At 48.3% G+C, this 24,577-nt stretch overlaps 4 protein-coding genes across 8 annotated transcripts; 2 read left to right on the forward strand and 2 right to left on the reverse strand.

The window, feature by feature from the left end:
- Positions 1-710: 710 nt before the first annotated feature.
- LOC112891490 (formamidase-like) lies at positions 711-4,297 on the forward strand. Its single transcript, XM_025958373.1, is given in 8 exon segments — positions 711-734; positions 928-1,198; positions 1,293-1,530; positions 1,654-1,844; positions 2,109-2,344; positions 2,853-3,096; positions 3,175-3,282; positions 4,005-4,297. Coding segments are annotated over 7 exon segments (1,377 nt in total). The 5' UTR covers positions 711-734; positions 928-973; the 3' UTR covers positions 4,140-4,297.
- A 308-nt stretch (positions 4,298-4,605) lies between these two features.
- Positions 4,606-8,301, reverse strand: LOC112891931 (probable indole-3-acetic acid-amido synthetase GH3.2). Its single transcript, XM_025958940.1, has 3 exons — positions 7,697-8,301; positions 7,413-7,514; positions 4,606-6,355 (listed from the first exon to the last, which is right to left on the reverse strand). The coding sequence occupies exons 1-3, from the start codon at positions 8,038-8,040 to the stop codon at positions 4,969-4,971; spliced, it is 1,833 nt and encodes a 610-aa protein (XP_025814725.1). The 5' UTR covers positions 8,041-8,301; the 3' UTR covers positions 4,606-4,968.
- An 8,937-nt stretch (positions 8,302-17,238) lies between these two features.
- LOC112892984 (putative pre-16S rRNA nuclease) lies at positions 17,239-20,514 on the reverse strand. Of its 4 annotated transcripts, none has more exons than XM_025960108.1 (7): positions 20,156-20,514; positions 19,013-19,070; positions 18,444-18,515; positions 18,272-18,367; positions 17,977-18,069; positions 17,738-17,846; positions 17,239-17,579 (listed from the first exon to the last, which is right to left on the reverse strand). In XM_025960108.1, exons 1-6 carry the CDS (start codon positions 20,497-20,499, stop codon positions 17,790-17,792), a joined length of 720 nt encoding a protein of 239 aa, XP_025815893.1. In that variant the 5' UTR covers positions 20,500-20,514; the 3' UTR covers positions 17,239-17,579; positions 17,738-17,789. The 4 variants fall into 4 exon arrangements, with proteins under 4 accessions (XP_025815893.1, XP_025815892.1, XP_025815895.1 ...); XM_025960107.1 differs by having other exon boundaries at positions 17,956-18,069; XM_025960110.1 differs by lacking the exon at positions 18,444-18,515 and having other exon boundaries at positions 17,956-18,069.
- A 7-nt stretch (positions 20,515-20,521) lies between these two features.
- On the forward strand, positions 20,522-24,540 carry LOC112892982 (isopentenyl phosphate kinase). 2 transcript variants are annotated; one of them, XM_025960105.1, is made up of 12 exons: positions 20,522-20,725; positions 20,833-21,078; positions 21,494-21,591; positions 21,694-21,736; positions 22,137-22,198; positions 22,311-22,367; positions 22,809-22,844; positions 22,970-23,024; positions 23,316-23,378; positions 23,550-23,615; positions 24,044-24,147; positions 24,268-24,540. In XM_025960105.1, exons 1-12 carry the CDS (start codon positions 20,533-20,535, stop codon positions 24,358-24,360), a joined length of 1,116 nt encoding a protein of 371 aa, XP_025815890.1. In that variant the 5' UTR covers positions 20,522-20,532; the 3' UTR covers positions 24,361-24,540. The 2 variants fall into 2 exon arrangements, with proteins under 2 accessions (XP_025815890.1, XP_025815889.1); XM_025960104.1 differs by having other exon boundaries at positions 20,523-20,725; positions 22,970-23,047; positions 23,312-23,378.
- Positions 24,541-24,577: the final 37 nt, after the last annotated feature.

A 24,577-nucleotide genomic window follows, 5' to 3' on the forward strand; every position in this document is an offset into this window, starting at 1 on the left:
AAAAGACTCTAGTAAGATGAAGCAGCTTTGGTGATAGCATGGGTAATTAAGTGTTAAAATGCTTAATTTTTTTGTGGAAACCAACTGAGTCTCTAACACTCGTTTTGTGCAATTCTTTTATTATTCACAGGTTGTACCAGCAATTTGCTGAATAGGGATTTGGATTAATAATATTTTCTGAACTGTATTTTGTATACGCTGGTAAAATTTGTATTCCCACTGTTGCAGGAGCAACAATTATATCCTGTAATGGGAAAGTATACGTACTGCCCATAACTCCTAAAAGTGAAATACTAATGTAGTTTGCTGCATTATTACTTCTGAATCCTGCTTCTTGCAACAAATATAAATTTCTACCTACCTACTAGCTTGCTGCAGATATTCTTGAAAGAAGCCAGCTTTAAATTCTCCCTGCTATTGTCCAGTTTAGCTGGAAGGCAAACTTTGTTTGGTAACAGCCCCTAGTGTTGTGGGGGAATGGACATTCAAGTTACGTTGGAATATTGCCAAAGACAAAATGTGCACCAGTACCTAAGTGTTGCATGTTCCAGCCTGTGGAAAACACAAATGAATAAGACAAGCCAAGTTGGTTGGTACTGCTATTGTACAAGAAAATATCTCAGCATCTTAGCTCTGGATAGTCTATAGGGATGGGCGGGACCAGCAAGAAATTTCTTACCTGATAGTGACTTGGTTATCTAAAGCAACTCCCATCACATGAATATTATTGCAAGGTAAAACTGTGCCTATTCCTTTTGTAATATTTCTTTGAAAAGGGAACTTGAATTATATTAATCAGATCCACTGCTCATATTCAAATGAGCTTCCTGAGTGGAAGTTTGTTTGAAAAATGTTTTCTTGGGTTTCCTTTTTGCTTTCTTGTTTTTACCATTAGCAGTCTAGTCAACATGCATATCCATTATAAAGGTGCAAAAAGCTTCCAGAGGGAAGAAGCTCTTGAGGAGATACTGTAATGAAAATGGCTCCTCTGGCCCCAAGATTGGTAGTGCCCATAGATGTGAAGAAGCACCCATGGGAGCAAAAGGTCCCTCTCCATAACCGCTGGCATCCAGATATCCCTCCTGTTGCTGATGTAACTGAAGGGGAATTTTTCCGTATTGAGATGGTCGATTGGAGTGGAGGACGGGTTAAGGATGATAACTCTGCAGATGATATGAAATCCATGAACTTCACAATTGTAAGTTTGTATTTTTCTTCTGGAGATGTCATTTAATTTTTCTTCTGTTCCAAGGCTTTCATTGTGAGCCAAACTGACTACAGATGTTCCACAGGCTCATTATCTTAGTGGGCCGCTAAGAATAGTCGATTCTGAAGGGATTCCAGCTTCACCTGGTGATCTTCTAGCAGTAGAGATCTGCAACCTTGGACCACTTCCTGGCGATGAGTGGGGTTATACTGCAATACTCAAAAGGGAGAATGGTGGTGGATTCTTAACTGACCACTTCCCTAGCGCGAGAAAAGCCATTTGGTATTTTGAAGGAATTTATGCATACTCCCCTCAGATACCAGGTAAAGTTTCTTGTTCTACCCGCCAAAGCTCTTGCCGGTTGCTTTAAAAAAAAGGTTACTTGTTGTTGGGAGTGAAGCTTTCCAGTTTTGGATCCTTCAATTATTCCATTTTGTGTATTCCAGGTGTTCGTTTTCCAGGATTAACTCATCCTGGTGTAGTGGGAACTGCACCATCAGTTGAACTTCTTAATATATGGAATGAAAGGGAGAAAAGATTGGCTGAGACAAACCAAGAGACTCTTAAACTGTGTGAAGTTCTACACCAGAGGCCCCTTGTTCATTTACCGACCCCTGAGAACAGCTTACTTGGGAAGGCATGGTCAAATTTTTCACTTTAATGTCTAGGATGTAAAATTGTTTGCATTACCTACAACAAATTGAGGATTTGCAACCACACACTACCATCTTTTAATAGTGTTGTTTTTCATTTTGGGAAGGGCATATAAGCACATATCTACAATTAATCTTTTTGTATTTCCTACAAATCAAGTAAAGAGTATTAGCTAGCAGATCTAAAGTACATTGTTCTACCTGTTTGCTTGAAGTGCCATGTTTGTAATGAATACAATGTGATGCAGGTCCAAGAAGGGACTGCTGAATGGCACAAAATTGCAAATGAAGCAGCTAGAACTATTCCTGGAAGAGAGAATGGTGGGAATTGTGACATAAAGAATCTAAGCAGAGGTTCAAAAGTTTATCTACCGGTATTTGTTGAAGGAGCAAATCTTAGTACTGGTGATATGCACTTCTCCCAGGGAGATGGTGAAATTTCATTGTGTGGAGCAATTGAAATGAGCGGATTCCTTGAGCTCAAGTTATAAACTTTGTTCTTATTTACACTTCAATACTATATGTTATATTAAGTTTTATGAATGCGTCTGACATGTCTAGATGACCACTATGGATGGACCCAAACAGCCAACTGCATCAAATTGGATCCACCTGTGTCGAAAAATGTTTTGTTATGGCACTAGCAGCATCCATCTTTGTACTTGATGCAAATGACTTTATCAGATTGCACATATAGAATATACAGAGGTTTATTGTGAAATTTTTTTTCTTCCATATTGTGGTTTCATACTTTCATGGCATTGCCATAGTTGATGCTTTGGATCATATAAGCATAGTGAATTATTTGTTGAGATCAGACTCAATCTTTCTGTAGCGCAATCAATCATTTCTGAACCACATTGGCAACACATTTTCAATATTGCTGGTTCTGATGAGAATATGTCAGTTGGATAAATAAAATCTGGATGGTCAATTCTTTTTCCGTTGCATGCTTCTCAAAAGTTCTCTCTTGACTCTTGTGCTTTTTATAGGTGTGAGATCATAAGAGGTGGGATGAAGGAATACTTGACCCCAGTTGGTCCAACACCACTTCACGTGAATCCTATCTTTGAGATAGGTCCTGTCGAGCCACGTTTCTCAGAGTGATTAGTGTTTGAGGGCATCAGCGTCGATGAGTCTGGGAAGCAGCATTTCCTTGATGCATCAGTTGCCTACAAACGTGCAGTTCTGAATGCCATTGGGTACCTTTCCAGATTTGGGTACTCCAAGGAGCAGGTAGGCAGTAGGGTAACTATTATCTTATCATGCATGCTGAATAGTATTTTAACATCAGGGATTGGGGATTTGATGCAGGCATATCTTTTACTTTCGTGCTGCCCTTGCGAGGGTAGGATATCTGGAATAGTTGACTCTCCTAACGCAGTGACAACTCTTGCCATCCCTACAGCAATATTTGACCAGGTCTACTGACAACAGCCCAGCCCAACACAATTTTCTTTGGTCTGTTTACTGTTATACGCATTGAATTTGTTGTTGCTTCTTTTAACTGTTCATTAATAGATTATTTAAACAATTCTTTAGATTGCGACTCGTTTGTTTGGTCTGATGTTGGATTTAAGTATCCAACATAAGCTGCTGGTTCTATACATGTTACCTGAAGAAACAAAAGTTACTGTGCAAATTCATGAGTAGGCTGTACGAACCACCACAAGTAAATGTTGAATTGTTGATGCTGATAGGACCGACTTGGGGCGTTTGATATGTGCCAAGTTACTCCTTGCAGCTTAACTGGGCAAGGTTGTTGGTTCGATAAGAGTAGATTAGTATTACTTTCTCCATTTTATAGAAAATAGATAGCCTGATCATACTTGGTCGGGGGCATGCATCACCAAATTATTTCTTGTAAACTGCTCGCAATAATAAAAAAATAAACTCAAAACATTCTAGAATACAGATTTCCCATGACAGTTACTGTTAAGGTCAAATCGGAAAAACAACTTGGTAGCTTTTAAATATTAGTTCCAAAAGTTTACATGAAGAGGTCACAATAACCAGGTGAGACATTACTTTCAGTACATCCAGGTCAAATTTGCTTGCTTTGAGATTGAACTCAGCATGTTCCTGCTTATTTTTAGCCCTTTGGCAATTATGTTTACTACATAGTTGTTCAATTTCTAACATAGGATATAAAACCAAAACGCTTGAGCGGGAGACCACTTCCAGGACCAAAATTGAGAAGGCTTCCAGATCTTCTGAGCTGCTCAAACAATGGACACCTTCCTGCCACCCAAGGCCAAAGTGGCACTAGAGCGCCCTAGTGATGAATGTGGTCTAGAAACTGATGCTGGATGCATTTACTTGTGGATACAAATAAATCGTATGTATTTTTTTTTCACCTTTGCTACAATCATGTGTGTGCGTAGCCTGGAATAAGAAATGCGGATATGTGCGAGTGAAGTTTTTGCCTTTTGTAATTTGGAGCCATGTCCTCACTGTGACCCGTTATGTGCTGCCGGTCTGGTTCGTTCTCTGGATGTCTGAAACCGTGAGCTGATGGTTCCTGAGTGTTATGCTGGAGAACTGCGTCGGTCCATCGTTTTTCCGGTGAGACCAGGGAATAACGCCCTTAATAATGAACTCTAATACCGCATGGCCCCTCGTTTTGCCAGCAAACGTAGCCATATCATGTTGTCCTCTGTATATGACACTGAAGCATGTTCAGCTAACTTGTAAGATCCCCTATGCCACAGAAGCAACAAAGATACACATGCAAACATGAGCAGGTGCTTCGAGAAGGCCTATTATATATGATGCTGGGCCAAGAATGACGTTACCGTCTTACGATTACAAACACTCGTCATTTCCACTAAAGAAATGACATCACGCACAAGTACGTAACTACCAGCAGTGGAGTAGCTTGATCTAATACCAAAGAACCAGGCACCCAGATGGCTGGAGCAAGTAACAAGCAGGAGTTGTGATACTAATTCACTCCTCTGCCTTGCACACGAGGAACCGGAGAACACACAGAGAGTATAAGCAGCGACTGGGAAGGAGGAGGTAGTAGTAGTGCTAGCAGGCTGTAGCGTCCAGCCCAATCTTGGGGCGTGAGATGTTGGGTCCGTCGAATAATCCATCCAATCAGTATCACTTCCTGTGCGGGCTGAACTTGGGGCACGCCGGGCTGAAGTGCTTGGACAGCACCCTGGAGTTGAGCAGCTCGATGATTGGGCCGAACGACACGCACCTGGGCGCCTTGTACTGGTTGATGGACGCGCCACGCGAGATGGCGTAGTCCATCACCTCCTCGAAGGTGCCGCCGCGCACCACCCGGATCTCCAGCGGCCCGATGGCGTCGCCGTTCCGGAGCTGCCGGTACACGGAGTTGAGCGCCTCCTCCATCTCCAGGCAGCAGCGCTCGAACACGGCCGCCTCGGGCATCCTCCCCCCCGCGCCCTCCCGCACCATCAGCTCCCAGTACACCACGTAGTGCCCCGGGATGGTGGCGGCGTCCGCCTGGCTCGTGTACTCCACGATGCCGGCGCCGTACGGCGCCAGAAGCGCCGCCGCGCGCTCCACGGCCGCCTGCAGCTCCGCCTCGTCCGTCTTGTCCGAGTCGATGCTCAGGAGCACGTTCTTGCGGCGCACGAACCGGAACTGCGGCGCCGCGTTGTGGAACCCGGTCACCTGCAGGATGTCGCCGACGCGGTAGCGGCAGAGCCCCGCGTAGGTGGTGATCACCAGCTCGTACTCCTTCCCCACCTCGGCGTCCGCCAGGTCCACCAGCCGCGGCGGCGGGCCGTCGTCCCTGCCGGCCGCCGGCTCGCCGGCCGCCGGGTCGTGCGGCAGCAGCTCGAAGTAGCCCATGTTGGGCATGATGGTGTAGGACACCTCCGACGGGTCGCACATGGGCCGGAGGTTCAGCCCGAAGTAGCACTCGGAGGAGGCGTACATGGTGCACGCCATGGGCAGCCCGCCGCTGTAGTACCTCAGCGTCGGGATGTACTGCGCCATGGCGCCCGTCACGATCACGTCCAGGTACTTGGTGTTGGGCCACACCCTGGTGATGACGCCCTCCCAGCTGTCCTTGGCGCACTCGACCTCCACGAAGTCGGCGAGGCCCCCGTCCGGCGCGAGCACCTCGGCGACGGCCGCCCGGATGGACGGCTCGGTGACCCGGGCGCTGAGGGTGCCCGTCCGGATGTCGTGCGCGAGCTCCTTCCAGTGGAGCTGCAGGAAGCGGATGGCGCGGAGCAGGCCGGAGGCGAAGACGGCGCCGACGCGGAGCACCTCGGTGCGGGCGAGCAGGCCGCACAGCATCTGCGCGTACATGGACTGGAACGAGTCGGTGCAGAGGATGGCGGCGGTGGGGCTCGTGTACACGTTGTAGGGGTCGTACGGGCGGTGCTTGAAGTGGTCGCTCTTGTAGTAGCTGGTCAGCACCGGGCGCGCCGGCAGCCCGCCGGGCGTCTTCGTCTCCGACTTTATGAACAGGAAGTAGAGGCCCTTCCCCTTGTCAAGCCCAGGCACGTACCTGATGGTAGATGCAAATCATCCATGCATGCAGCACCCAGATTAATCATATTTGTTTTTTCTTATATTTTCCAGAAACAAATAAAAAAAACTCATGAGATAATTATTGCAGTGGCGCCGTCATTTTTTTCCAGCCAGGGCATGCATGTTGCCGTGTAATGCGGCAACAAGTACAATCAACAAACTTTATCCAGCGTATGTAGCACACGTACATACGTGTGCTTATATACGCAGCAAGTTGATTGGCTCTACCTTTCAAGGAAAAAAGGTTGACTGGCTCTAAATATAATTAGTCTTCCACAATGATGATGGAGAGCTAGCACATATTTCAGCGCGAGAAGGCACTGCATTTTGTCGCGTTGCTTACACGGTTAGTGCACGCTCCAACAACTTCCCGGTTACGTATGCAATGGACTCTGGGCTGCCACGGCCTTATTTTAGCAAGGTGGAGTTGGGCGACGCCGCAAATAAGAAAAGGGAATCTTGGCGCCTAGAAAGTAGAGACGGCATCTCTGGCGTCTAAGATACAAACTCGCATTATTTTAGGCCCGGTCTGAATGATTAGCCACGCCTCCGCCAAGCTGCCTGCCCGGAGGCCAAGCCGGACGACAGGCAGGCTACGGGCTCATGACTTCGTTCCTGCTTAGCATTTCTAGTGATCACTTTATTTAGGCTTAAAATTACCATTCTACGGTAGATTTTAGCTGACCTTTCAAAGAAAAATAGTTATGGACTGCGAAACATGTAGAAAGATGTGTGATTTTCAGTTAGGCCAATTTGGCAAAAACATCAGAGATTAGCTTAAGCCCTAAAAATATATAGAGTGCATGCACCACCAGCTCATCAGCAGCTCGGTGGATTGCAGCCGAAAACGGCTAGCTCGATCGCTTCACCCTATCGCCTCCGGCCGGGTCAAAACGGGCAAATAAATCAGCTACTAGGAGACATACAATTCGATTAAGCAAGGCTTACACAGAGTACTGTAGAGATTACTAAGAATTAGCTGCTGGATTATTAGGAGTCAGATCAGGGTAGTAGCAGATGGGTCACCCACGTACAGGTTCATGACGGGCATGAGGAGGCTGTACAGCATCTGGCGCCTGTTGAGCTCGTCCTCGATCGTCGGCATTAGCTTCCTCTCCCCGGCCGACGTCCCCGAGCTGCACGCGCGCATTTGAATAAGCAACACGTCAATTCACCCACCAACACCCCACCGATTAATCAACCGTTAATCTATCGATCGGTTGCAACCATTGACCGCGAAACCGATGGATTAGAATTAAACAACAGATCGATCAATAACAGCTGGTCTGCTCTGACTTCTGAAGGGCTAGCTAGCTACCTGGTGAGGAACTCGGTGATGGGGTGGGAGGAGATGATGCTGGAGCGGTCGCCGTTGGCGATGCGCTCGATCTCCGGGCGGAGGTCCTCGTACGTGACCACGGGCACGCGCGCCTTGAACGCGGCGCGGTCCGTGCGCCCCTCCATGCCGTGCCGTCGGAGGTACTCGGCGCCGCCGTTCCGCGCCAGGATCTCCGCGAGCACGCGCGCCTGCTCCGCGTCGAAGTTCTTGGTCTTCTCCTCGATGAACTCCAGCTTCTCCGCGTCGCGCTCGCACGCCGCCACCCCCAGCGCCGTCACCCTCCCCTTCGCCGCCGCCGCCGCCGCCGCCTCAGTCGGAGCCATGCCCGGAAGCAAGAACTAATAAACGGAACGGTACGGGGGTTTAATTTTCTTCGGCTAGCTAGCTACCTCAGCTCAGCTCAGCCGAGGGCTCTCTGTTTGCTGTGGTGGTGGTTGTTGCTGTTCCTTGCCGGCTTGCAACTCTCTCTGTCTCGCTTCCAGCTCCGAGTGGAGGATGCCGTTGCGGGGGCCGGTATATATAGCGCGCCGGGGGCTCCCCCAGCGCAGGGCGACGGGCGCCATGCACGTCGGGGGGCAGCGAGCCCGGCCGGCAGCGGGTGGCCCACGCGGGCGTCACTGCCCGCGCCCGTCGGGAGCACGTGGGCCCGCGCTGTCCGCCACGTCGGACGGGCGATGGGACTCGCGGCCGGCGCGCCCGGCAGGCGCCATCGGGGCTGACGACGAGACGCGCGCGCGCGGCTGGCGCTTGTCCCGTCCCCGCCGCGCTACCTAGCTGCCTGCCTGCTGCGATGGGGTTTAATTTGGCTCGGTTAATTAGCCGACCGGTCGGGGGCGATGGCGCCGGATTAAACTAAGCGGGAGCTGGAGAGTAGCCCGACACGAGTTAGAAAAATGGGGTGGCCGGGGAGGCATGTGTCGACACACCGCTGTGCACCACCACCAGCAGAGGATACCAGCTGGGTAGGATAATGGATTAATGAGGGGTGCTACGAGCAAATGGACGGAGGTGATAGGGACCCAATGGAAAATTGGGATTTCCCTTCTTTGTGTTGTTGGGAAGAACCAGTTGGAGATGGATGGAATGAGGAGCATCGACGACTCAGGAATTTCCACAGGGAATATTTTGGCATTTTGGTGGAATTTCTACAGCCACAGTGTAGTGGTGGTGATAAACTGATAGTAACAGGGAATTTACCTACTCGTTAAAAAGGTAATAACACGAGTTAAGCTTAGTTTACTAGAAGCTGGCAGCCCAGATTTCACAGTAATATAAACTTAGAGCGTGCTCGACAGATTTTGCTAAATTAATCCTACCAACCACATGTCATATTCCTTCTTGGATTCATCGAAATGTAGGGTGCCCAGCTGGATTTAAACCTGTTTGTTTTCCATTTTCCCCTTGCCATAATCTATATAATTAGGACAACGTACATCTTCTCATCAAGAGTGCATGAATAATCAGCACGCAGGAGTACTCCACTGTTGTTCGTTGGACTAGTGCTAGAGTTGGATACCCAGCTTGGATCCCCTGCCTATCCGTGACGGGAAAAGAGCCAAACGTGTTTTCCGTGCCCATCGAGGCGTGCATGGCCTCTACGGGAACGGTGCCCGTTCCACGGCTGGATTTGGCATGCACGTTAACATCTCCGGCGAGCTGGCGCCGCGCGCGCGGCAGAGGAAGAACAGCTTCCAGGCTGTGCGTGCTCAGCCCCTCCGTGTCTCGGTTTCACCGTGACAGCGACGGCTCCCGGCAAAATATTTGGGATTATTGGTACGGTTTGGCTTCGTGTGGGTAATCGGCTCCGGTCAATTTTAGTTATCTTCATCAGTAGCAGTAACAACAGGTCTGAACACACATTAGCCAAAGAAGGGTTAGCTGGGAGGAAAAAAGGCTGATGAGGACACGTGTCGCCGCGGGGTGTTTTACTGAAATTTGTATTCGCTCGAGAGGCTTGACCCTGATGGCATGCTCGCCGATGTCATCAGTAAACTCGTGCAGCCTAGAGAAAGCTTCTCCGCCGGATCAGATCGCAATACGAAACCACGAGAGGGACGTGTACGGGCCTCGGTTCGGAAAGCCGGGACCGTGCATGCACCTCTCCGCCGCCGCGGCACCAGGGAATCGACGCCGAAACAGACGGCGCGGAGGAGTGGAGCTGGCAGGGCCGGGGCACCGCCGCAGCGCGCGCGGCGCACGTAACCCCTACGCGGCCACGCGCGGCGCGTGCAGGCGGCGGCGTGCCATGCGCGCGCGCGGCGCCGAGCGAGCGGGCGAGCGGGAGCGCTGCTCCGACACAGCCCAGAGCCGGCGCCGTTCACGCACGCGCGAATCGCGGGCGGCCGGGCGGCGGTAGCTTGACCGGCTTACGCGGCCTGGCCTCGATCGGATAGTCAAGCTGGGATGCGCGCGCGCGCGCGGCCACGGGTGGATGTGCTGACGATGCCGGCAGGGAGCCGTGCGGCGCACTCTGGGTCAGGCCGTCAAAAGCGCAGCGGCGACGTCATGCGCCGCCTGCGCGCGTGGGCGAGAGCGTCCCGAAACCGCATGGCATCTTGCATGCGTGCTCTACCTCCGTAACCAACCGATCGTGGGCGTATCGAATGGTGCATGAACGCTTGCATTCGCAAGGAGCACGGGGGCATGGGTGCGTGTGCGGCCGGACGAGATAGCGTACTTTTCGCAGGTACGGTATAGGCTGGCTGGAATTTCGATGTTTGAAACGCAAGTGCAACTACGGTGAATCTTTTCCGTAACTTCAGTGTTCAATAAGAGGGGCTGGTGAACCCGAGTGGTTCCTTGAGCGGCAAGCCGACGATCCGGGTTTGAGCCCCGGTGCTGGCACCGAAAGGCCCCTCCGCGGCCTCCCCTCTGAAACAAAAAATTTCAGTGTTCAATCGTCGTGGTCGTGCTAGAATTAGAAAATAAATGTGTGATGGCTGTGTAAGCTGTTGATGAGGAAGTAAGCAAATTGTACAGAGGATTGTGATCCAAATCTAGATCGACAAGTGGTTATTTGTTTAGTTTGGCACTAACAAATTAAAAAACAAGGTCACTGGAACACCAAATTACTCTACTCCCTGTTGAGTGCAATCATTCCTGATAAAAAAAAGAAATGAGAAGAGAAAATGAAAGGAACACCACTCCTACCTTATAATATATTTCCAATACGGAATGATATAGTTGATTGATGAATCTCTGCTGAAAATGATAAGGCCCTATGTTAATTGTTTATGTCTTTGTATTTCCTGTGACGCAGTTTTTTTAAGAGAAATAGGAACCAAGTCAAGGAAGATATTTTTAAAAGAAGAAAAGAAAAGAAACATAGCTATAGCTAGTAGCCTAGGTTATCTGTCATTTAATTAAGTTCTTGCAAATAATAAAAAACAACGGAAATTCAATCATACTCCTTCCCAAAGAAATGTACTTAATTGATGAATGATGACGCCTTATCCTCCTCCAAATTAAAATCCAGAGGATGCAATAACCAAACTAAATAAAAGACTAAAAAATAATGTAAGTTTATAGCAGTATCAAAAAAAAGACCAAGACGACGGTGGTAGCATCACCCTCAAGTCCAACCATCCATCCTACTCTCCTACCTGAACCAATTGCGCACAATCCCCACCGCACCTGATGTCTGTTGGATCGTCCATGCATGCCAAGTCAAAATCTAGAGCATATTCTACACGCAGCTGCTGCTGCTCTAGCTCAGCCAAAGAAGCATCCAGCACCTGGACGACAGACGTTGCAAGGCAGTACGTGGATCCATCCAATCCTGCACAACGATCCACCAACACAGTTGAAAAAAAAAATCCAGTTAATCTATACGAAAGCATCACGCATGACCCATACGTGACGCCAGGATTTGCGATGCATGTACAGCTAGGTCGCTGCTAGTCCCCATTACTTTACCTCGCGAGATCTGAGACAGATGCTCTGCTTGCCGGACGCAATGCTTGTGATGGCCAAACGACGACGAGCAGGTCCGCTGCAATTTGCTCCTTGAAAATACTGGCAGTGGCTGCGGCCTTGCCTCGTTAATTAGCTAGGGGGAATGCTCCAACCTCCTAAACAGATTATAAAAGTAGTATGTGCTAGAATAGGCGAAATTATATGCTCATTAATAACCGTCATTTTCTCTGGTAGGGCGAGAGAGGAATTATCTGAATGAGTACTTATGTATCCGGACGTAACACATGTATCTGGATGCATAATAAAATTAATATACTGGAAAAGATAAAACAACAAGCTATAATTTGAAACGGATAGAGTAATTAATAAGTGTTACAAATGTTTAATGTTTGCTCGATTTGAAAGCTACGAATTTATAATTTCATAAGAGATACATGCATAGACTGTGGCCATGGCAGTTCATGATGCAGAGCCGAGACATTACCCGATTATCTAAGAGAAGATACGTTTCGTCAACGACGGGAGAGTGAGGGCGACCAGGAAGGAAGAAAAAAAGGCCGGCACTGGCAGCCGCTAGCTAGCTGCAGTGACGTGCTTGGAGGAATAATTGCTGTTGAGCGCGGGGGGCGCTCGTTCGTTGGGGTTGGACTGGCCAAATATGCAAGCTCGACCTAGAAAAGCCCCCTTTGTTGTGCCCTGATTGATTGGTGCTCCGTCCCGAAAGCAGCCGCGGATCTGATCGGCGAGCGAGGCGTCAACTCCGGCGGGAGAAAAACGGAGCCCCCGGCCGCGCGCCCCACTAGCTAGTCCAACGGCGCGTCGGATTCGTGCGGTTTGTTTGCCGCGGCGAGTTCTCGGTCGGCAAGCAAGGAGCAAATGGGGGGACGAAAGGGACGGGATGGATGGCTGCTAGTCGTCGCCTCGTCGTCGTCGCTGCCTTCTTTCTGGTGGCCGTCAATCAGCTGATGCGCCTGCACGCGCCGATCCGTCAGATTAAGAAAATTAAAGCTACATGTCCGTCAGCCTGCGCACCAGTTCAGGTCAAGGTTGATAGTCTATCTAATGAGCGATACTTCTCACAGGTTAGTCTAGTCCGGCCGATTAGCTGGGAGAGACGCTGTTGAATTAGCGGCGTGCTTGGCTACTGGCTAGTGGTGTAGGTGGCTAGCGTTGGTTAGGTTATCCGGGGCGCTGCATGCACGTAGCTTGAGCGCTTGACTTCGTGGGAGGGTTGTCGCCTGTCCATGGTCTTCTCTTGCTTTTGGGGGGAGGATTAGTCTTGGACCAGTCCTACTCCTATACGTGCTGCGTCGTCCTACCCAGCTGCCCCTAATCAGGCATTTCCGGTGACATCAGTTGGGTTGATTTGCAGGGCAGCGGAGCGAGACGGGGGCGCCGCAAAAGCCTATATCATGCGAGAGAGCGAGTGCTTTTGGAGAGCTCAAGGCTAGGGAAAGTCGTCGGTTGTTCTGGGTGCAAGAGCTTCATCGCTTTCTCTACTGACCAGCTGGCATTGCATGTACGCTGTACTCAGCTAGTAGATAGGTTGATTGTTGGCTGCAAGCCTGCATGTGCTAGTCCAAGACTAGCTCCAAGGCCAGTTTTTTTTTTTTTTTTTTTACTGTCGGACGAATACTCGGGGACAGCCGGCCTGTTATTATCGACTGGATTTGGAGTGTTCCATGAAAGAGCGACATGATAGCGCAATGTCCTGAGGTGACTCCGCTTATACTAGTAGATGTTTTTCAAGAGACAAGGCAATAAGATCGAAACGCACAATCGCCTGTATGCTTTGGAGCTACTGCCGAACTGTAGTAGGAGGCCTTGTGCAGGCATAAGGATATGCTGAAGAAGCTTCATCTGAGAAGGAGAATGGAGGGAGAGGCCGGCCGTGCTGTTTGATTGCTTGTTGACTTCGGATGACCGGAGCACACCGCGCGTGGCTGTGTGCCTGTTTGTGGCCAGACTCACCTCAGCTGCATCAGGAACCTGCCCGCTGCACGCCCGCCACCCTACACTCGAGATGACGCGTTAACAAAGGGGAAATGCTGGATTGTGTCGGGCGACACCCCACGATTATTCTCGAGCCCAAAAAATACGCTCCCGATTCGGCGGTTCTTCTTCTCCGACGCGAGCCTCATGTCTAGCTAGCTAGCCTCGCGCAGTTCAGATCAGATCAGATCAGTCCGCGACCATATATATGAAGCTACCCGCTACTGTGTAGCCCATGTTGGGGCTGCATGCGGACCGAACGAATCCAACACGCCCACGGAAAAAGAGGCCGACCGCGCGCATCAAGCACCGCCCCAGGCCCCCAACCGGTCGTCGTCGTCCAGCCGGACCGGACGAGCTCCCCCCCGGCCGTGAGTCGGCGCGCCCAGACTCCAATGCGGCTCGCGGCGGGCGCGCACGCACGCACACGCGCGCGCTGCCGGCCGGCCTGCGTGCTCCGCCGAACGTAGCCACGCGACGATGCCGCGCCTACGCTAGCTAGCTATGGTAGCACGCTGAGCGACCGACCGACCGATCGGTCACCGATGATTCACCGTTCAGTCGTTCACCCACACTCCCTTGTGGCCTCTTGTGCTCGCCCACCTCCCATGTGATGCGTGCGCCAGTGCGGAACCCACCGTTCGTGCCCCGTGCGCGCGCGGAACGGCCCGACGACCGCGCGTGGATGCATGGCGCGGGGCCGCGGGTCGCCGTCTCCACCAGGCAGCAGCCCGGCAAGGCTGGCACCCTGGAGAGCGACGCTTGGCTCGGCGACGCCGGCCGCGCGCGCGCTTCCTGGGCCATCTCCATCGCGCCGCACGCACGCACGCCTGCCTTTTGCCTCCAACCGAGCCGGTGAAAGCTCGACACGCACGCGAAGGACCGAGTCCAACGGCGCACGGCCGCGTCCGGTGTAACAGTGGTGGCCGTGATCCGGTGATCCCCGCCTGATTGACCGCACTTCGCCCGCACCGTCAAATCCCGAGACTTTCGAGCTCCGGCTGGGCTTTTCGCCCCGTGCCTTCCCTTTGGGATGGGGCTGACGAAAGCTCAGAGCGAGCTGCACCGGGACGCCGGCCGCCGCGAGCTGGAAACCGAACCAGTCGCGGAGCGGGAGGGGACAGCACGGCTCTGTGGCCGTCCGACCGAGGGACACCAACGGGATGGCACGCTAACGAGGATCTCGTCCTGTACCAGTCGGTTCGCCTGTGTCTGACGAGAAGATTGGCCGAATCAAGCCTATGACTTCCGTTCACTGTGTCCTCTTTCTTTCTTTCTTTTTTCTTTTTTTTTAAAGAAGAACACAAGAGATCGAAGAGAATCCAACACACCATGAACATGAGTCCGTGGACTGTTCCCATGAGTCGTTGCTGTCCTCCTGGCGACGTGCGGTCCGCCGGCCAAGCTGCACCGATCCGGGCGAGCGATCGGTCGCGCTGCTGGATCGGTCGGTGTCACCGGTTCAGTGTCACACGAGATACATGTTCCAGTGGAGAAACCGGAGTTTGCACGCTGGATCCTGACAGGCACCACTGGTTAGTTATCCGCCGCGCGCCGGTCAGCAAGTGTCCACCGGGGAAATCTCAGGTGACGCACCCGCGTATCCTCCCTTGATATCCACAAGCTTTTCAAGGACCGGACCTCACGAGGTCATACGCTAGATTGTGCGGCCGCACGCACTGACAGATTTGGGGATCAGATGATGTTTTCTGAAAGAAAGGGTTCAGAGGATTCAGCTTCATGTTCAGGTTTCAGTGCTTCACTGCAGGGTTGTGTGGCTGCTCTGACCCAGAGGCAGCTTTTTGCTGAAATCGTGGCAAAATTCCTGGCTGCAGAGCTCTGTTTTCATCTTGCCAACTTGGCAGGGAACCGTGCCTTGATTATCCTAAACTGACAACAAAATTCTGCTTCCGTTTGCGCCCTGGGCTCAGGACATTCTCTGCGGACAGATTGACCGTGCTGCGTGCATCCGGTCAAAGTCTGCGAATCCGCAGCGAATTCATCGCCAACGATTTGTCTAAGACTTGAGATGCGGATCGTGCATGGCGGCTTACCTGTTCACGAAATTGCCAGAACAAAATTCAGACAAATAAATAAACAATTATTAGCTGCGAAGGCCAAGCAGTTGTTTCATTTCGTTTGGACCAAAACCAACGGCTGCGCTGCGCATGCACCTTGCCGGTCGTCTGCACCGCACGCTTCGCCGATCGAATCTGCTGTCGTGAACCGGCCGGCTTCGTCGTCGTCAAGCCGCCTCCGACGTGGCTTATCTTCAGCCAGCGTCACATCACGTCTCCGATCTCTCTAATGAAGAACACAGCGCTGGTTGTGCGATCGGGGCTGCCACAAGCAGAATTTGAGCCTCATGTTCAGCGTTCCATGCCAGGCTGTGTGGCTGCTCTAGTGCCCTGACTCAGGAGACAACTTGGTGTGCTGTGCCTCCCGTTCGTTCCTGTTGGTGCTGAAAATCCTGAATTCCTGTGTCTTAAATTGACAGACATTCTGCCTCAATTTGTGCCCAGAGCACAAGACATTTCCTGCAGGCAGAAAACTACCGTGCTCGGTCCATGCCTATCCGGTCAAAGCCCGCAAATCTGCAGACAAAATCAGCAGGAAACGATCTGTCCAAGACTTGATGCATCATGCAAGCTGTTCACCAAATTGCCAAAAGAAAACCAAACGATTCACGGAGAAGGCCAAAGCAGCCGGCGCATTTGGCCCGAGACCTCCAGCTCGGCGCCTGCCGGGGGTCGGTCGTCTTTCGTCTGCACCGCACGCTTGCCGGCCGAATCAAACTGTCGTAACCCGGCCGGCTTCTTCAGCTTCAAGCTGCCTCCAACGTGGCATGTCTCCAATCTACTGACGATGGAACGTCACGGCTCCGGAACGAAAAAATCACACAGTGCCTGTACTGTACGATCGGCCGCTGACTTCATGTGCTCCTGACCTGTCCTTTCTTGGTCCCCAAATCTCCTCCGGTCGAAGCTACGCCGAGCTGTCTGCCAGCTGTGTTGACTTTGCACGGAGGAGCAACCAGGTACGGTCCATGATGAGGTCTTACAAGTGGTCGTGCCAGTTTAGCTTGCGCCACTGCTCTGCAATCTGTGCCCCGCTTGCCGTGTCTGCCGTTGCAAACTTCCGCTTCTCTTCTCCTCTTCTAGACCGGAAAGTTTGGTAACGGAAGTTACGGGGCCTCACCCGATCTCCACAGGATTCTCTCCGTCTAGTTTCCTCACGCCACCCCTCGTGGAAACAGGCACCGGAACGGCAATGCTCGCTCATACGTTACGGTGCACGAGTCCTACACGGGGCAACCGTTCCGGAAATGGGTTGTGCGCCGCGGCCGGCCAACCCCGAATGTTAACATCACGGTGAGCATATCAGGACGTGCACACGCGAGCACAGAACTGAGCACGTCCTTCAGAAGAAAAACCATTGACCCTGGGTGCAGCATCAATGCCATTATCCTGAGGTCGAATCGGTTCGGTTTCGACAGCCTACCAGATTCCTCCGGACAGGCTGATCAAATTGAGAGCTAAGTAATGGGGCAAAAACACTCAAGCATGCGTAGTGTTGGCCGGCGTCTTATGGAAGTTATAATACAAGAACGGGACTGGACAAAGCGTATCAGTGGCAACGATGGGCCCTGATACAGTCATACTGCATTATCGGGGTGTCCACATCGGGGAGTTTCATCAGCTGATAGGGGCCGGATGACGGGTTTAAAAATAGGAGGTTCTCAATACTTTAGCATCAGAAGATGTTCTCGGCATTTAGCATCATCTATGACGATTTCGCCCTGAGCGGCTAAGCACAAGATCTGCTTGGGCCAGGCAATCGATTGGTAGTTTGATCTCTCCGTGGTCAGCTCCGGATCCATAAAACTCATGAGATGCCAACAGAAGCACCGGTTCGGAGTTCCATTCACATCTTGATGAACCACGTATGGGCATACCTGCATATTTTTTCACAAATGGAAGTACTGTCATGACCACACTTCAAAGAAAGCGAGCAAAGATGCGTAGCATTTGAGTGGAAAAAGCACATTGAAACCATGTAAATAACAAAAATGACAAGGGCAAGCTTCCGAGAGACTGAACAAATCAGACCTACCAGAAGATGACCCCCGCTCTTTGGTTTAGTTCACTGGAGATTAGGTGCCGCCTTATGCTTCAGACTTGCCAGCAGGTCTGAATTTTCTGTTCATGTTATCAAGATAACCCTGCTCGCAAAAGGATCATTGTCCATGTCACCAAAGCTGATTAAGAAAACTTCAACTGAATGAGCTATATATCATCCTTAATGAATCAACTAAAAAAATGAAAAGTCACCCTGATATCTGGATTATGTACCTGGAGTATGCAAACTGCAGCAAATTTATCTGTTATTGTTTTGGCCTCATCTCGATTTTTTAGATTCAGAGGATGTAAGAGGGCTTCAACACACTGTAGAGAACACAACAACAAGATCAATCAAATTGCTCCACTAACAGAGAACTTCAAAAGGGAGATGGGAAGAGAGTACAAAGGTGAGCCATAGATTAAGGAGCAACACTAATGAATCCAATGATCAGCCTAGTTACAACAATTCAATTTACTATCCCAATATGTTTGAGCAAGAATGCTCAGAGAAGAAAACGGAATTCACCTTTGAGGTGAAATTTTCATCCCAATATGTGTAGCACAGATCATCAAGCTTCCCTGTTTTACAAAGTTCTCCAGCAAGAAGCCTTACTTGAACTGCCTGATTTACAGAAAAGAGAACATTAGAAAACATAAAGTGGAATAGGGCGAACTGTTCAAGAGCATGAGAACTTTACATTTGGACTGTGTTGACCATGAAGGTTGAAGGGATAGCCCACAACAAACCCAGCTAGGGAATATTTCGAAGCCTATCCAGTAAACAAAGTTGAAATCAGAGATAACATCTTTCATGTCTACTAGAATAAGGTCAAAACTACAGAAGAACGAATAGGTTCAACAAGAGAAGTTGAGAATTTACAGCCTATTGAGTTGAAAAAATACTGCAAAATTATTGACAATATTCTGCTTTAAATCTCTTTTGATATTTTTGTGGACAGTGCCAAACCAGAATATTTTGGGAAAATACATGATAAAATAAAACAAAATTGGTAAAGAGGCCTGAGTACCCAACATCTTAAAGTCACTGGGATCCCTCATTCCTCTTGGGTGGAGGTAAATTTGAATTTAGTTTACAAATTGCGAAAATAAGCTCAACCAAATACTTAAAAAGAATGGTAGGATGTGCCATCACTCATTATACCATAATGCTGTGTAGCAGACTGAGTACTCAATCTTTTGCTAAAGACTAACTTTTGATATATCCACAATAGATATGATGTCAAACTTAACAGGATATTCAACATACCAATGTTTTGAAATCATCTGCCATCAAGTTGATATTTGTCTTTGTCCGACTCAAGACACTGCAAGAATCATTCAGAACAAGTACAACCAACTGATTAACTCGAGAATAGAAAACAACAGAAAAATCTTTGGTCAATAAGGAAATAGATTTAGATTATCTACCGCATGGACATTGTTCTCTTTTTTCACAAGACACATCAATGACTATAATGGAAGCAAGTCAATTTGTCAGTACCAACTAGCCAAGAGAATAAGGCGCTATCTTGTCAAGCTTGTAGTTAAAGTCTTTTCAGACTCCCTTATTTTTTTAGCAAGGAGAATCTTCTCAGACTTGATAGATAAATTTATGACAACAACATAGACAATTATTGCAAAAATCCTTGATCAGCATACACTGAAGCAAATTTGATACCGCCGGCCCAGCCAGGAAGGGGAAAAACAGTTTAGGCCCATCAAATTCTAGTTTGACCAGCTTGGCTCAGACTGGCTGAGCATAGTACAGACTGCTCGAAGTCTGGCGGAACAGGCCCACAAAGTTTACCACCACGAAGATCTACCAATTGGTACGCAGACAATTTAATAACCACACATCTTTATTGCTATATAATTAGCACAGTTTTCTGTGTAGTTGTCCATCTAGTTTTAGACACATACAGAGATGGGCAGATGCATAGTCTTTTCCATTTTCTTTTTACCATCTAGTAAGGCTAAAACCACATAACTGCTCAGCATTTGATACCGCCTGTTCTTAAAAGAACTTCAAAAATTGGTGCTGCTTCAAAATGCAGAGCACAAATACATAGGCATTGATTCAATCATAGAACATTACTGTCTTGCATAGAGCAAGTCAGTTTCCGATTGGCACTGGAATACAATGCCCGCGGATCAATGGTTTTGGTGTCCTACAGCAAAACATGACGACTGAAAGAATTCACAAGCGGGGCCATTCATGCACAAACATTCATATGGAGAACTTCATCTGCATCCTTATATAAAAGGAAGTCTATTCTAGAACTAGAGTACAATGAAATCACTGATTTGTGCTTATGCCAGTTAACATAGGAATAAAAGCAAACCCTCGAGACATTGCACTAACAGCATCGAACACATTGCGCGGCGGCCAGCAATTGTTGGAGGCGCTTACCTCAGAGGCAAAGCAATCCTGTTCTTCTCATCGGAGACGGCCAGCCCGACGTACTTGCTGCCAACGTCGAGCCCGAGCAGCCGAGCCGCCTTCGTCTTCGACCCACCCTCCAGAACCTTCCGGAATAGCTCTTCCGCTTGCAACAGCCTCATTGTATACCTCAACGCGGCCGGCGATGGGTTCGGGGCGGCTGCAGCACAGCCGCGCAGGCGACGGCGACGGGGCGGCGGCGGCGGCGGAGTTAGGGAAACGGGGACTGCAGACAAGAGGAACAGAAGTAAAAGGAACTGAAATGCCCAGTTTGGACGGCCCAAATTAATAGAAATAGCCATCCGACGGCACATGGGGCAACGGTGCTCAAGGCAAGTCTGAACCGGATGCCCCACCAGCCCACCAGGCCACCACCACCGGTCCGGCAGTCCGTCCACCAGACTACCACACTACACAACGCGACGCGGCGCGGCGCTCAGATTGCAGACCGCAGGAGTGAAGCATCCATGGCGGAAGAGGCAGCGCAGGAGCAGCCGAGGCCCACGGCGCCCCGCCCGGTCCGCTGCATCGTAAAGCTAGGTACGCTCTCATGCTGTCCGCCACGATATGCCTCCTTTCCATGCGTTCCTGCAGGCCTCTCTGGCATTGGTTGTGGTTGATCTGAGAAGCTACGGTGGGTAGCGCAGGTGGAGCGGCGATCACGAACAAGGGAGAGCTGGAGAGCATCAACGAGGAGAGCCTGCGGTCGGCGTGCGCGCAGCTGCGGCAGGCCATGTCCGAATCCGAAGGCGATGGCGCCCCGGAGAAGGTTCTGGGGATGGACTGGAGCAAGAGGCACGGCGATCCGGCCGACCCGGCCGTGGACGCGGAGTGGATCGCGGGGATGGCTGGGCTCGGGCTCGACACCAATTTCATCGTCGTCCACGGCGCCGGTATTGCCCCGGCTCTGAATTGACTTTTGTCTTACTCCTGCTAAGCTGAAGTCGACCCCACATGACGGTTAATGTTTTTGCTCTGGAATTTGTAAGCTCAAAATGTTATGTTAATGTGTGCATTATTGATTCGCAAGTAACATGGCACAATTCCTCTTAGTGGAAGAGCAACTGTGCACATTGGATTGCATGGCTCGGTTCGACACTGCTCAGCTGTAGTTTCAACTTTGATTTTATATGCTTTAGGATATTCCTTCCTGAGAGATATTTCTAAGCAACTGGTAGACATTAATCGATTTACCTAGGCATATGTAAGCCTTACGAACTATTATTAGACTGGTAGGTTTTATGAAGCTGGACTCTGAAAAATTGCAGATAAATTTAGTTTTATAAAGGTTTTATAATTCTGCTTCAGGGTCTTTTGGCCACTTCCAAGCAAGTAGATCTGCAGTTCATAAAGGAGGGCTGCATTCGACACTGGTGAAGGCTGGCTTTGTCGCTACAAGAATTTCAGTGAGGCCCCTTTTGATGTCTAATATCTTGTCAAAATGTTTCTCCTTTTTTTTTGCATATATTCTGGAAGCATGTGGTAATGCAATAAACTTTGTAATTTAGGTCACTTCTCTTAACCAGGAAATTGTTAGAGCCTTGGCCAGAGGTATGCATTTTTTGGGATCCTTTTATGTATCTTTGTTTCTGTGTAGTATTACGCCTCATGCCAAGGATGGTCTGTATGGTGTTATTTCTCATATCAATATTGCAGGTATTTAGAATCCATGATAATGTTTCCTTCTTGTCTGTAGTAAGATATGCTTATGTTTGCTTGTGTTTAGTTTTATCATATACTTAAGTTCTTATTTAACCCATGATCCCATGCAAGGATGTATCATCGTTTGTTAGAATAATTTCTGCCTTTATCTGCAAATCTTAATGAGCTTTCATAAATTGACAGTAATATTACTTGTCCATTTTGAAATAGACCTTGAATAGTTATTACTAGATTGCCAGTTAGAATCAGTGGTGAGTAGAAGACTATGGAAATGCATATTCTTTTGCAGAAGGAATACCATCTGTTGGGATGTCACCATTTGCTTGTGGGTGGTCTACCAGTCAAAGAAAAGTGAGTAAACTTGAAAACTATTGCTTTTCTTCCATACCATTAGACATCTTCTTGGAATTGTTCAGTTGTTTTACATCCACACGTACCTAACCCTTTTAATATGCATTTGCAGCTTGCATCAGCTAATGCTTCTCAAATAATTCAGTCACTCCATGCTGGCTTTGTCCCTGTAAGTTTTTTTTACCAAAGGTTTTGAATCACTATCCCTTCAGAATTTCATATTTGCCTAAGCTGTTAGCATGATTCATCTGCATATCTAAAAAACATATGGTGTTGCTGGAGTATGTATCATGTTTATTATTTACTTCTTATACATGTTCTTTGATGCATTATTCAAATCTAATTGCATTGGCAGCCTGGTGCTTTTAATAGTCATGGTGTGTGATGCATATTGGATGCTAATATATTGTTGTAGGACTTATGTTAGTGCCCAGTATGCATTACAGGACAGGATGCTAACATAATTAATTATTATTAATTAATTCTAAACATAGAGGAAGCATTACATGAGTTCCATGAGTTTTCTTAGATCTGTGTGTGGAAGAAACATAAACATTATCAGCAGTTAAGATAATTTTTTACTTTAGTAAAAGACCCGTGTTTCTTGCAGGTTTTGCATGGAGATGCTGTTCTAGACGAATTGCTGGTGAGTTCTTGAATCAAAGCATGTCTACTTTCTCCTTTAGATTTTAGTATTATATAGTGGCTTCCTGGACTACAAAGTCTATTTCTTCACTCAAATTAGAACTGATCTTATCATTCAATTACCAGGACTGCACCATATTGAGTGGGGATGTCATTATACGGCATCTTGCGCAACTTCTAGGTCCGAAATATGTTGTATTTCTGGTACTGTTACCTTCCCTCTTTTTTCATGGCTTTAAAATTCTCTCATATCAAATATCAATAGAAGATAACTTGGTTCACCAGATTCTTTATTTGGTTATACTGTCTTCCTTTTGATACTGAAATTTTGTTTTGTTCTTTTTTCTTCATTTGATGGGTTTTCTTTATTTTGCTTTTCTGATCATATTTTACTTCAAATGTGCCAATCATTTCTTACAATAGATAATTGTATTTTTTTTATCTGCTAGTCTGAAAATTGAGATGTAGACAGATGTCCATGGAGTATATGATCGCCCTCCAACTGACCCAAATGCAGTACTTCTGAAGGAGATAGGTTAGTATTGGCTTGGCATGTATTGATTTGGCTTCCATAATATCTGGTTTTGACTGTTTGATATGCATTAAGGCTTTGACAGAAAAAATGTAACTATAGTTTTTTTTGGAAAGAAAAAAAAGGAAATGTGTTGATGCTATGAACCTCCAACTGACTTGTGCTAGTTAACAGAGGTGGATGATAAAGGAATCTGGTCTATTGTAAAACCTGCATTACTGCAAGGCAACAATAAAGGAGGTATGGCGCTGTATACCTTTTCATGTGTATGGTGATGAGCTAATGATCCTAGGCCCTAGCACTGGTGCAGCTGTGCCATGATGCTCCTTCAAAGTTGAACGACTATAAGTATAAAAAAAAGTTGGACGACTATAAGTATAAAAAAAAGTTGGACGACTATACATGGCTGTACCTGATTCTGGTAGCTATCTGAATAAGCAAAGGCACTATAGTTGCTAAGGCATCATTGAGAATGTTCTTCTGTCTCTTCAATAACTTGATAATCAAATGCCTGTACCTTCTATATTGCTTCTAATTTCTAAACCGCTTATCTGTAGCTGTTGGGATCAATGTATGGTATTAGGCCTAAAAACTAGTGAAAATTGGTGACCTGTCTATATTGCTTAAAACCGCTTATTGTAGCCTGATATGTCAGCTATGTACTGCAGTGGAGATATCAGTAGCTGCACATGACACCACTGGCGGAATGGAGACCAAAATACTGGAAGCTGCAGTGATAGCTAGGCTTGGAATTGATGTTTACATTACAAAGGTGGGAATGCTCGCAACCTTTTGCCGCTTTGAAACAAGATAATGTTAAGATTTCCTAGCAAATTATTTTTCAAATGACGTGACATAACCCGGAGCATTTTCGATATGTTCTGTGATACAGGCTGGAACGGAACACTCGCTGAGGGCTTTAAAGGGTGATGTGAGCTCGGACTCTGAAGACTGGCGTGGAACCATTATACGCGCTTCGAAATAGATTTTATTTATTGCAAAACATTCGACGTTGACTAGCGAATTTTTTGTAACACTGTTATATGATAGCTGGTGAGCGTTCTATTTCTTCCTAACTGTGATTACATATTGGTCAAATGCGTCAGTTTGATGTTACAAATTGAGCTCAGTAACTTTTATTTGGTTGATAAAAGTATCGATTGCATTGGTCATGGTTTTAGCCGTTTTATTTTCTCAGGACA

The sequence above is a fragment of the Panicum hallii genome, chromosome 5 (genome assembly GCF_002211085.1).
Source record: "Panicum hallii strain FIL2 chromosome 5, PHallii_v3.1, whole genome shotgun sequence".
Taxonomy (NCBI): domain Eukaryota; kingdom Viridiplantae; phylum Streptophyta; class Magnoliopsida; order Poales; family Poaceae; genus Panicum; species Panicum hallii.

What these genes read in the sequence shown, in the direction of transcription:
- LOC112892984 (XM_025960107.1), bottom strand. Translation starts at nt 20,499, where the DNA reads ATGTGCCGTCGGATGGCTATTTCTATTAATTTGGGCCGTCCAAACTGG. An exon ending in AGGATTGCTTTGCCTCTGAG is followed by an intron (nt 19,071 to 20,155) that starts GTAAGCGCCTCC and finishes TGATTCTTGCAG; the next exon opens with TGTCTTGAGTCGGACAAAGA. An exon ending in TACATAATCCAGATATCAGG is followed by an intron (nt 17,847 to 17,955) that starts GTGACTTTTCAT and finishes TTTTGCGAGCAG; the next exon opens with GGTTATCTTGATAACATGAA.
- LOC112892982 (XM_025960104.1), top strand. Translation starts at nt 20,533, where the DNA reads ATGCCCCACCAGCCCACCAGGCCACCACCACCGGTCCGGCAGTCCGTC. An exon ending in TTGTCGCTACAAGAATTTCA is followed by an intron (nt 21,592 to 21,693) that starts GTGAGGCCCCTT and finishes TTTGTAATTTAG; the next exon opens with GTCACTTCTCTTAACCAGGA. An exon ending in GGTCTACCAGTCAAAGAAAA is followed by an intron (nt 22,199 to 22,310) that starts GTGAGTAAACTT and finishes ATGCATTTGCAG; the next exon opens with CTTGCATCAGCTAATGCTTC.
- LOC112891931 (XM_025958940.1), bottom strand. Translation starts at nt 8,040, where the DNA reads ATGGCTCCGACTGAGGCGGCGGCGGCGGCGGCGGCGAAGGGGAGGGTG. An exon ending in ATCACCGAGTTCCTCACCAG is followed by an intron (nt 7,515 to 7,696) that starts GTAGCTAGCTAG and finishes GCGCGCGTGCAG; the next exon opens with CTCGGGGACGTCGGCCGGGG. An exon ending in CTCATGCCCGTCATGAACCT is followed by an intron (nt 6,356 to 7,412) that starts GTACGTGGGTGA and finishes ATCTACCATCAG; the next exon opens with GTACGTGCCTGGGCTTGACA.